Raw genomic sequence first — 13,152 nt, forward strand, 5'->3', positions numbered from 1 at the left:
TGCCACAGGACCTTACAATCATCGGATGACCCGCTCTACCTCCTGAGCCACAGTCGCCCCGATATCACAATGACGGAGTGATATGTGAGGCCAAGCCCACAGTTCACTCCCCTTCAGAAGCTCCAATGGCCGATGAAGCCACACAAAAACAATCCTTGTGGGATTATTGACTTCCTGTTTTGAAGGGGGGCCATCGGCCAGGATTAGGAAATAAGAAGCTGGGACAGTTTGGACAGTTTCACCCCAGAATGCATTGCACATCCTGGACGTGGAAAATTCTCTCATTTGTTTGGGCTTGATGACCGGAGGACAAGGCACTCACATCACGCCCTAAGCCCAGTCGTTTGAGAGGCTTCATGCAGTACCCTAAAACTATCCGCTAATTTAAGACAAATTATTTAAGTCATAACAAATAATAATATAACAAGATGTATTATTCAAACAGGAATAGGGGAATTCAATCTGTTTCTTTGACACAGTTTCCGTACAATCCACAGTATTAGTATGAAGTGTCCGTTACCGTTGGCTATCCTGGCGCCGTGGCTGGGTCTCTCCCTCTGCTCTGTGCCGTGGCTGGGTCTCTCCCTCTGCTCCGTGCCGTGGCTGGGTCTCTCCCTCTGCTCCGTGCTGTGGCTGGGTCTCTCCCTCTGCTCCGTGGCATTGGCCTTGTTGTTGTGCGTCAGAGCGTCTGTCTCCACCGGCCCAGGGTCCTCTGAAGAGGGCAACGCGGCCTGGATGTAAGGAGGACCCCCATCATGATCCACCCCGGTGCCCCCACCCTCCCTCCCAGCCTCAGCCTCACACGGGGGGTCTGGGCCCTCTGTGCCCCCCGTGTCAACGGCCTGACCCAGGGGCCCCAGTTCTCCGTGGCTCTGGGGGGTGAAGGGGCCACAGCTGCCCAGGGAGCCCAGGACGGAGCTGGGGCTGGAGTGGAGGGAGAGGGAGGGGGTCTCTGGTTCTCGCTGGGTCCTGGAGCCCGGGGCCCCGCGGGGCTCCTGGATGAAGCCCACAAACATCACGCCCTGGTCGGCCGCGTCCTGGATCTGCTGTGGAGGGAGAGAAAGAGACAGGGAGAGAGAGAGAGAGAGAGAGAGAGAGAGAGAGAGAGAGAAAGAGAGAGAGAGAGCTAGTGTTGGTTTAGTGCCTTTGTCAAGGGAACAATGATGGATGGGCGACACATGGCGACACTGAGCACCAGGGAAGCGCTCAGGGTGTCAGCGGAGTGACAGACGACGGAGACCGTGAATGAGACACCAGCTGTGGAGGCTGACGCTGGCTTGACACAGTCAGAGAGAGACGTCTCTGAGTCTGAGAGAGATATACAGAGAGAAACATCTATGAGAGAGATATACAGAGAGAGACATCTCTGAGAGAGATATACAGAGCAGAGAGAGAGAGAGACGTCTCTGAGAGAGATATACAGAAAGAGAGATCTCTGAGAGATATACAGAGAAAGAGAGACGTCTCAGAGAGATATACAGAGCAGAGAGAGAGAGAGACGTCCCTGAGAGAGATATACAGAGAGAAACATCTCTGAGAGAGATATACAGAGAGAGAGATGTCTCTGAGATATATACAGAGAGAGACATCTCTGAGAGAGATACAGAGAGAGAGAGATGTCTCTGAGAGATATATACAGAGCAGAGAGAGAAAAAGAGGGGGAGATAGAGGGGGAGAGAGAGAGAGAGAGAGAGAGAGAGAGAGAGAGAGAGAGAGAGGGCAAAGCAGCTTCTTCAGAGATACCATGAAATGTTTTTCTTTTGTGATCCATTATTATTCCTTTGTGAGTTAATTTTGTCTTCTGACCAGGAAGAATCCCTGCACCTAACCCCCTAACGCTAACACTAGCCCCTAACCTTAACACTAACCCCTAACCCTAACCCCTAACCACCTAACCCTAACCCCTAACCCCTAACACTAACACTAACCCCTAACCCTGACCCCCTAACACTAACCCTAACTCCCTAACCCTAACTCTGTCTTTTGTTGTCTATCCATCAGTGTTATGCACCAACTGACCAGAACACATTCCTAGTATGTATAAAAACCTATAACAAATAAGATCTGATAGTGATTCTGATTCCTAATGTAAAGCGCTACAGTGTTAGACACATAGCTTTTCTTTTTCTGGAAACTATGAAGCCAATGCATCATGTCTGATGTTTGCACATAATGTAATGTAATGTAATGTAAATAATCAGACCACCCCCGCTCGCTCCCTCCCTTCCTCTCTCTCTCCCTCCCTCTCCAACTTTCTCCCTCCCTCTCTCTCCCTCCCTCTCTCCCTACAGGTTCACTATTGCACAACCGTCGTAAAATTGTTCAGTACAGCTGCACGTCTGCATTTGTGAAACCAGTCCCCAAACACCCACATGAGACGACAGAAAACAGTTGATAGCTGGAATAAAATGGCCTAGTTAGTATATATTCCTAGATATAATGTATGTGATAGTCATAACTAATGTCGGTCTATTGACAGCCTCATTGGCCCAACTTGCAACAGTACACACACACGTGCATGCATCCATCTCCAAATGCGATAACTACAAATCATACAATGCTGCACTTCATGGTTCCTGACAATCCGTGTGGCTAGCCAACTAGTCATAAAATTCTGCATTATTCACCTCAGCTGCCATATTGGTCAGTCTGACGTAATGAGGGGTGCGGATGCGGAAGTGCCCGTTGCCTTCAATGTTAAAAGTTTGCTGTAAAAACACCACTTAAAGAACCAAAATAGTCAAAATAACAGGCTGAATACACTATCGGGGTTACTCATCATTACCAGACTCCGATTGTTTTTCACTGCCGTTGTTTTCGCGTTTGGAAATAGTGAGTGAATGCAGCTGACGGCTAACTATGGCTCATTCACCTCCATGTACAGTATTTCCAAACGCGAAAACAACAGCAGTGAAAAACAATCAGAGTCTTGTAATGATGAGTTTGTAACCCCGATAGTGTATTCAGCCTGTTATTTTGACTATTTCGGTTCTTAAAGTGGTGTTTTTACAGCGAACTTTTAACATTGAAGTCAACGGGCACTTCCGCATCCGCACCCCAGACTGCATATGGCTTCCAGGTGAATAAGGCGAATTGTGTGGCTAGCCAACTAGTGCTGCAATACGTTACCTAACAAAACTAGCTCATTTCCACATACATACCACACACTCAGATTGCCAACTCTAACTCAACCGTTATACACTAGTAAGCAAACGTCAGCCTAACACACGCGATGTAGTCAGCATGCATCCTCAGACATTCACGGCTAACACAGCCAAACGTCAAGCAATTCTAACAACATAAGAGTCTTCTTCTTCTTCTTCTTCTTCCTTGGGTTTATGGCGGATCGCAAACAGCTTAAAGGTGCATACCGCCACCTACTGTACAAGAGTGTGCATCATCATGTCATCATCCTAGTGCTTACAGACTACAGTCTGCCCCACAACCGTGTGTCACCCAAGAAAGTAAATAGAGCCTTCCGGCAGATTCCTACCCCCTCCTCCTCCGTGCCCAGTAAACCCCTCAAATTCCATTCCCGTCCTGCTTCTCTGACCTTATCCCGGAGTCTCTCTCTCTCTTCTTCATAGTTGGGACAGTGCAATAGAACATGTTCAGTGTTTTCTGCAGCTCCACAGTGCCCACATGTATCACTCCCCCTTTTCCCCAGTACAAACAACGTGCCGTTCAGTCCCGTGTGATCAAACCTGAGTCTAGCCATGACGATTTCCTCCCTCCTGTTCTGTGCAGTGTAGTTCTTCACCATAACTGACTTCTGCACCCTGTGATACCCCCTCCCCTTCTGGTCTTCATCCCACCTCTTCTGCCAGAACTCAAATCCCTTCCTTCTAATCACCGCTTTCCCCTCTCCCTTCCCGAGCGGAACAGGCACTCCTCCACCCACTGCAACCCAAGGATGACCGCCACCATTTCAGCCGTGTACACAGATAACATATCAGACAGCCGCTTGGAGAGACCCACTTCGAACCCCGGGACATACACCCCAACTCCCACTCTATCCAGTTCATCCTTCGACCCGTCAGTGTAGATCTCCACACACCCGTAGTCATACCCACTTCACCTGGCTGCCATCCATGTTTTCTCTCCAGAACGCGCCTGTCCACAGTCACTTCAGGGAAGAGCCAAGGGGGCACCCAACTAACTGGGGTGGATCTAGTGAATTCTAACCCCTCCAGCCCATATTCCCTCACTGTGGCTTCAATAGTCCACCCAAACCCAGTCCCCTGGAACCTATTGAATTCCCAACAATCCCGCACTGTGAGCTTAGCAAGGTGGTCGTCCCCACACCCTTGCAGCCTAACCCAGTAGGCCAGCGCCAGTTTCTCCCGCCTGAGCTCCAGTGGCATTTCTCCACCTTCAATGAGCACCGCATCATTGGGGGTAGATCTAATAGCTCCTAAACAGATCCGCAGAGCCCTGTATTGCAACCGATCCACTTTAAGCAACGTAGACTTAGCTGCCGCTGCATACACCACACCCCCATAGTCCAGAGCTGACCTCATCAGTGCCCTATAGATGTCCAGCATTGACTGCGTTCCTGCCCCCCAGTCACACCCAGCCACAGCACGCAGTAGATTGATAACCTTTTTGCACTTGGTTTCCAAGTGGCGAATGTGTACTGCCCAAGGAAACCTGCTGTCGAGCCACAGGCCCAGGTATTTAAACTCTGTAACCAACTCCAGAGGCCGACCAGAGCATGAGCCCCCCAGCCTCGAGCTTGCGCTTATTAGTGAAAACCATGTAGCAGGACTTGCTCGCTGACAGTTTGAACCCCCACTCATAAGACCACCTTTCCACCTTCTCAATTGCCTGCCTCAGCTTCCCGAACACGTACGGCACATTCCTTCCCCTCATCCAAATGGCCCCATCGTCTGCATAAAGAGCCGACTTGATGCATCCCTCAAGGTTCGCAAAAATATCCTTAATCATCACATTAAACAACACCGGGCTGATCACACTCCCTTGAGGGATACCATTCACTATGCTGAACAGCTCTGAAACGTCCGCACCCACCTTGACTCTAAGTGTCCTACCCGTTAAAAAGTCCATAACCCAATTGTACAACCTCCCCACAATATCCAAACGGCTCAACTTGATAAGAAGCCCATCCCTCCACATAGAGTCGTACGCATTTTCAATGTCAAAATAAACTATCACTATCCCCTCCTTCATTTTCATTGACTTTTCAACATCAGAGCAGACTCCAACCAGAGCATCCAGCGTGGAACGCCCTTTCCTAAATCCACTCTGACAGTGACTCAGTAGCCCTCTCCGTTCCAGCACATGACACAGCCTGCAAACTATCATCTTCTCCATCCATTTGCACAAATGAGAAGTCAATGCGATGGGCCTATAGCCATCAGGCACAGCAGGGTCCTTCCCAGGCTTATGAAATGGCAAAATCACTGCACTCTTCCACCCACATGGCAAGATGCCCTCACTCCAGATTCTATTAAAAAATCTCAGTACTAGCTGTAAAGATGCCACGGGTAGCTGTCGGAACATGGCATAGCATAACTAGTCCTGCCCTGGGGCTGAATACCCGGTACCCTGCAAAGCTAATTTGAGCTCTGTCATTGTAAAGTCCACATCTAAAGTCGACCCAACCTCACCTCTCCGATCCCACACATTCCCATGTCTACTAAGAGTGCAGATCTTCTGCTGCCTATGCACTTCATCCAGGTGCTCCCCACTATGCACTGCAGCAAAAGCACGACCCAACATATCCGCCTTCTCTTTATCAGACACTGCCAGCCTCTCCCCAACACTCAGTGCTAGAATACAGACTGATGCCCTCGTCCCACTCATTCGCTTAAACATGGACCAGACTTCTCCCAGCTGCACATTCCTGCCAATAGAGGAACAAAATTCCGTCCATGTCCTCTTTTTTGTGCTTTTCACCACCCTACGAGCAACAGCCCTACTCCGTTTGTAGGCAACCAAATTCTCGGGCGACAGGTCCCTCCTCAAAACTAAGAGCCTTGTTCCGCGCTCGAACCGCACTACTGCATTCTTCATTCCACCACGGCACCACCTTCTTCCTACGCTGGGTCAACCGTCTTGGTATACTCACAGTGGCAGCATTCAAAATATGACCAGCCATCTCAGCTGCGCAGTCCTCTATGCTACCTTCAAGAGCAACCAGATGAGCCGTGCCCTCACAAGACAACCTAAAGACCTCCCAGTCAGCCTTCACGAAACACCACCTAGTAAGTGCACACCCGTCTTGCACATACACACTCGGATGAACAACCGTGAGAACTGGAAAGTGGTCACTCCCAATAGACGACTCGGTCTTAATGTGCCACTCACAGGCCGTCACCAGACTACTTGACACCAGCGTAAGATCCAGGCAGGACATTGTACCCCTATTCACATCAAGCCTCGTGCCCTGCCCATTATTAAGGCAGACCAGCGACCTTCCATCCAACACGTCTTCCACCACCTGACCATTACTGTCTGTATGAAGACTGCCCCATAAACTGTTGTGTGCATTAAAATCCCCAACCCACAATTCCTTCCTAGACACCGCTCCAGCTATGTCCTGGAACATGTCCACTGTAAGCGACTTACATGGATTGTAGAAATTGACCACCCTAATATTGCCCCCCTCCCTCGGGCTGCACAAATCAACCACAACACATTCAACATCCACAGGAGAGGGCACCTCCCTATAGGCTAACCCATCTTTTAGAAAAGTCGCACACCCCCCACCACTTTGATTGTGCGCCCGATCTTTCCTTACAGACCTGAACCCGGGGATCACAAAATCCAACTGAGGCCACAGCCAAGTCTCTTGCACACACACAACATCAGGAACTACATCTAACTCATACTTCTTCAATTCTTGTCCATTGGCTACAAGGCTCCTAGCATTCCACTGCAGAATGTGAAGCACCATCAGTAAGGTTTCAACCCTCCCCATTATCCACTGGTTTGCTTTAACCTCCGTCACCGCAAGGATTCTTTCGGCTGCCTCCACAATGGCTTTGATGACATAAGAGTCAGACTCATAGCCAGACTCATAGCCAGTGGCGGTTCTACGGGGTGGCACGGGGCAGAAAAATGCCTTGCACCCCAGTTGCCACCCTAACTGTAGGCAACGAATCTATTAATAATATTTGTTTATGTTGATTTTAAATGTTAGCAATATTTCTCTGTAGTTCGTGTAAACGTTTTACTCACCAGTTTAGAATTAACTTTGCCCCCCCCTCCTAAATAAAGAAAAAAATGGTTGCACCCGTGACCACCTGACTGACCTGCTGAAACCACAACAATACTAGGCTAACGTAACGTTACGTGGTGACTGGAGCGATCCTCACTACCACAGGATATTTCCAGAGTGAGTCAGGTAAGCAGCTACTTTGTTTGTTGTTGCTCTATGTTTATTCAAATGTTCTGTCAAGTTTGACAATGTGGAATGTAAGTGCTCAACCACATGACTGGTGTAATTATTCTAAACTCTTTGTTGTACATACTGAGGCGGGGGGTATCTTGCTTCACATCAACGTTTGCTATCTAGCACAAGTGAAATGAGACAACCGTTTCCCTCAGCGTGCGCTGTTAAACGATTAGCTAGCACCAATGAAATGAGACAGTCCTCAGCGCGCGCTGTTGTCAATAAACGTTACAAAAGGAATGTAGGAGCTCACAGAAACAAGTTGCAACACAAAGTTGTGTAGCTATAGTCAGCAGCACAGTACGCATGTTACGTTAACAAGTGAGACAATAATGAGGCTGTCATAGTGAGATGGGGATAGGTTGAAAGGACGGTGTGTGTGTGCGTGCTGTGTTTAGAGAAAATCACGAAATATACAACAGCAAAAGTTGACTGCTTATTGCCAAGCTACAGCCATAGCTTGCTGGCGTAGCTCATAAATCAAGTACCCAGTATTATGTATGGCATGGCTTTAACCCCCCTTTTCTTGAATACTGTAGGTCCAGCAGTAGACCTGGTCCAGGGCGATATCTATACAGATAACGCCCTGTTACTCTCAATGCAATTTGCCTATGAAAGCGCTTCATCGGCCCGGTCGTCCGAGTCTACAGACAAAACCGTTTCGTTACTCACCAAAGTAAACACATCGTTGGAAAGATGAAAGCCTTTTCTCCTAAGTCGCTACAGTTTGTAGTCCCCCACCTTTCAAATAAAAGGCAAATTTGTACACTTAAATGTTTTATATCCACAGCGCATCGACTGTCTTCTTCTACCGGCGAATCGCTTTGTTTATCCTACTCACTGCTGCCGCCCATGTCGGGGATGATGCATTACATCTTAAAGTCTCTCAACACCATTTAAGATGTAATGCATCATCCCCGACATGGGCGGCAGCAGTGAGTAGGCTAAACAAAGTGGTGAGCGCTGATTCGCCGGTAGAAGAAGACAGTCGATGGCGAAAAGGCTTTCATCTTTCCAACGATGTGTTTACTTTGGTGAGTAACGAAACGGTTTTGTCTGTAGACTCGGACAACCGGGCCGATGAAGCGCTTTCATAGGCAAATTGCATTGAGAGTAACAGGGCGTTATCCGTAGGATATCGCCCTGGACCAGGTCTAGTCCAGCAGATGCAAAAATGACAAGGAAGATGGCATAGCCAGCTTTTTTCAGAACAAAAAAAACAAAGACACGAGGGGAGTCAGACAAAGGCGAAGAGCAGAGGGACAGGCGAACAGTCAAGGAAGAGAAGAGATAAGCAGGAGTAAGGGAGGAATGAGCAATGAAGAAGAACTGAGTGATGACTGTGAAGAACAAAACACCAGAGACCGAGACAGAGCCATTGAGAGAGAAGAAAGTGACTCAGAAAGAGGGGGAGAGCAGAACAGTGATGAAGAGAGGGACAATGATGGACAGACCGACAGGAGCAGTGGCACTCAGATCCATACTACAAGTCCAGTTGGACCTCAGGGTACAGTATATTAGTTCACTGTTAACAGATTTCTATATAACAACATGGCTTTCATGTTCTCGGATATTGGCTAGTGTAGCCTGTGGTGTTGGTTCTTACTGTAGCCTACATGTTCAGAATTGTGCATGGTTTAGGCTGATGTTGAAGTTAATGCAAGGTGCTTCACACTAGGCTGTGAGTGGGCGAATGGGATTTGAGTAGGACAGTTGAATTTTTTAGTAAGTACTGATACAGTAGTAAATTAATTGCCCTCATTGCTTCTTTTCTCTCATTTTAGAAGTATCGAAATATAAACCTGATGGACCGATGCAGCCAAATCTGAACGCCTTTCCACAAACCTTATGGGGAGGGGCAAGAAGATCTTTCCACAGTGAGTGGTATAAAGAGCATCCCTGGCTGGAATATTCTCAATCCAAGGATACAGCATACTGCTTTGTATGCAGACATTTTGCCTCTTCAAATGCCCCTAAGAGTATTTACGCATCTGAAAATGGATATTCCAATTGGAAAAAGACCACTTTTAGGGATAGTGGGTTTAATGTACATGCTAAGTCAGAGACACATGTGAATGCAATGATTTCATGGGGTGAATACAAAAGAATGGCTGAAAACAACACATCTGTCCTGGGAATGATGGGAGCTGAAAATCATTTCTATTAAAAACTGTAAAACTGTAATTGTTGTAAGTTTTTATTGTATGCAAGGACTGGGTTAAGTGCTCGATAAGGTGATTTTACATTCTTATTATGTGATTCATATCGTAAAAGTCACCAGAGAATGCAGAAATTGAATTCTCTGAAGTTGAAATGTGTTTGGGGAGGAGATAACCTCTGCCCCCTGCTGGAACCTTGCCACCCTTTTGCCACCCCAGGTAAAACTTTATAGAACCGCCACTGCTCATAGCCTTCCATTACACTTCGGCAGGACGCTAACTCGCTAGCAAACAGTCTAAAATGTTACTACACTACCAGATTGAAGTTTAGCTAGGGAACATGGTGCCCCAAGCTAGCTACTGTAGATTACATGCATCCTCATACATTCACAGCTAGCACAGCCAAACATCAAGCGATTTCAACATAAGACATAGCAAGCTAGCTAGCCTATATTAGGCTAGCTAACAATAGTACAATACTTATAGTACAAGTTCAACAGCAAAGAGGCCAGCTCTGCGTCAGTCTTGCAGCCTTTCACTGTGAAGCTCCCGCCAGCAAGTAAAAGCCAGTTAGCTAGTTTGGCTTCTGGCTTGGTCTTTTCTGGGGCTGTCTCTTTCTGTGATGTTCCTCTTTGGTCTTTTCACCTCCACCGTGATGTGTATAATACTGTGATTTGAGAATTTCTACTATTATTTTAGCAATAGCCAGCGGAGGTTGATGTGTGAAGTAATGCCGTAAAGCGTTACGGATTTTCCGCGAAATTAGCGGCCCGCTACACCAAACTTATTATTTCAAGAAGAAGCATTTTGGGGGAGGAGTGGGAACAAAATAGGCAACTTTCTGCTTATTACCAGACAGTGTACCATAACAATGATTTTGAAGCTGTTATTTTAAGGTTAAAAAACTACATTGAGCCGCTTTAAATGGGAGAGCAGCTGTGCCGTTTCCAGATGCACTTGCATCACTCAGTTCTGCAACGTTACGCTGGGCGTCAGTATGAAGCACAATGGACCTGCAGAGATAAAGGGGACATATCTCTTATTTGATGGTATGGATGTCAGTCTTGGATGGTGTGATTTCTAGTCTTACAGTATTCTGGTATGGGGAGGACTCATCCTGTGGTGATAGCTGGGCCTGTGTTTACACTGGCATGTTCACGCCGAGTCTCTGCTCACAGAAATCAGCTATGAAATCAGCTATGGAATCAGCTATGGAATCAGCTATGGAATCTCGTTTGCATCACATTGGCAGCTACAGTAAGCCTCTCTCTGTGCGCTGTGGGTTCCAGAGGGTTCCTCAGAGCACATACACTTGAACCTGTGCTTTACCTGCTGTAGAACGACGAGAGCAGCCCACAGTATAAAATAAAAAGTCAATTTCCACATTTCCCGTATCTAATCTGTTCCCAGATATGGGCGCGCTCTGGGAGGATGGAGTGTGAAGGTCAGGAGGAAGCCCCTGGGACCGGACTGCCACTGCGCTGATGATCCACGTCCCCCCGATGCTCTCACAGACGGACGGACAGCTTCCTTCTCCAGGCGTCTTAGGCCAGCGGAGGTTGAATTAATAACATCTAATGAGGTCCTTCTGGCCCAGTAATGTAAGGTCGCATTATGCATGGAGCCTCAGTAATACTAAATGTGCAGCTGTTATTTTATTTAGGGAGCAATGCTGAAATATAGAGGAATAACAGTTCATTTGCAGCTTTTATGTCCTTGAGCCTCCCTGTCAGTATCAGTACCCCTTCAACCCTGTTATCACTGTCAGTACCCCTTCAACCCTGTTATCACTGTCAGTACCCCTTCAACCCTGTTATCACTGTCAGTACCCCTTCAACCCTGTTATCACTATTAGTACCCCTTCAACTCTGTTATCACTGTCAGTACCCCTTCAACCCTGTGATCACTATTAGTACCCCTTCAACTCTGTTATCACTATCAGTACCCCTTCAACCCTGTTATAGTCAGTACCCCTTCAACCCTGTTATCACTATTAGTACCCCTTCAACTCTGTTATCACTGTCAGTACCCCTTCAGCCGTGTTATCACTATCAGTACCCCTTCAACCCTGTTATCACTATCAGTACCCCTTCAACCCTGTTATCACTATCAGTACCCCTTCAACCCTGTTATAGTCAGTACCTCTTCAACCCTGTTATCACTATTAGTACCCCTTCAACTCTGTTACAGTCAGTACCCCTTCAACCCTGTTATTACTGTCAGTACCCCTTCAACCCTGTTATCACTATTAGTACCCCTTCAACTCTGTTATCACTATCAGTACCCCTTCAACCCTGTTATAGTCAGTACCCCTTCAACCCTGTTATCACTGTCAGTACCCCTTCAACCCTGTTATCACTATTAGTACCCCTTCAACCCTGTTATCACTATCAGTACCCCTTCAACCCTGTTATCACTATTAGTACCCCTTCAACCCTGTTATCACTATTAGTACCCCTTTAACTCTGTTATCACTATCAGTACCTCTTCAACCCTGTTATCACTATTAGTACCCCTTCAACCCTGTTATCACTATTAGAACCCCTTAAACTCTGTTATCACTATCAGTCCCTCTTCAACCCTGTTATCACTATTAGTACCCCTTCAACCCTGTTATCACTATCAGTACCCCTTCAACCCTGTTATCACTGTCAGTACCCCTTCAACCCTGTTATCACTATTAGTACCCTTTCGACCCTGTTATCACTATTAGTACCCCTTCAACTCTGTTATAGTCAGTACCTATTCAACCCTGTTATCACTATTAGTACCCCTTCAACCCTGTTATCACTATTAGTACCCCTTCAATCCTGTTATCACTATTAGTACCCCTTCAACCCTGTTATAGTAAGTACCTCTTCAACCCTGGTATCACTATTAGTACCCCTTCAACTATGTTACAGTCAGTACCCCTTCAACCCTGTTATCACTATTAGTACCCCTTCAACCCTGTTATAGTCAGTACCTCTTCAACCCTGTTATCACTATCAGTACCCCTTCAACCCTGTTATCACTATTAGTACCCCTTCAACTCTGTTATCACTATCAGTACCCCTTCAACCCTGTTATCACTATTAGTACCTCTTCAACCCTGTTATCACTATCAGTACCCCTTCAACCCTGTTATCACTATCAGTACCCCTTCAAACCTGTTATAGTCAATACCTCTTCAACCCTGTTATCACTATTAGTACCCCTTCAACTCTGTTACAGTCAGTACCCCTTCAACCCTGTTATCACTATTAGTACCCCTTCAACTCTGTTATCACTATCAGTACCCATCAACCCTGTTATATTCAGTACCCCTTCAACCCTGTTATCACTATTAGTACCCCTTCAACCCTGTTATCACTATTAGTACCCCTTCAACCCTGTTATAGTCAGTACCTCTTCAACCCTGTTATCACTGTAGCTGCTGCTGAAAATGTCAGCACCATCAAAAAAAACTATTATTCAAATGTGTGAGAATAGAAAGGTGAGATGATGAGCTTCCCCAGCGGCAGGACGCGTGTCTCTGATGCTTTACCCTGAGGCTGGGCAGCCTGATGAGCGACAGATCGGAACAGACTAGCGCCG

At 47.0% G+C, this 13,152-nt stretch overlaps 1 protein-coding gene across 1 annotated transcript in view; it reads right to left on the bottom strand.

The window, feature by feature from the left end:
• Nucleotides 1–13,152, bottom strand: part of rftn1b (raftlin, lipid raft linker 1b) — a gene marked incomplete at its 3' end in the record, with an annotated part of 209,341 nt that overhangs the window by 85,557 nt on the left and 110,632 nt on the right. Inside the window, exon 5 of the mRNA XM_084442475.1 lies at nucleotides 521–1,046. Coding sequence (XP_084298601.1) covers nucleotides 521–1,046 — 526 coding nt within the window. The remainder of the gene's footprint in view (nucleotides 1–520; nucleotides 1,047–13,152) is intronic.

Source organism: Borostomias antarcticus, assembly GCF_949987555.1.
Source record: "Borostomias antarcticus genome assembly, chromosome: 8".
NCBI classification, from domain to species: Eukaryota; Metazoa; Chordata; class Actinopteri; order Stomiiformes; family Stomiidae; genus Borostomias; species Borostomias antarcticus.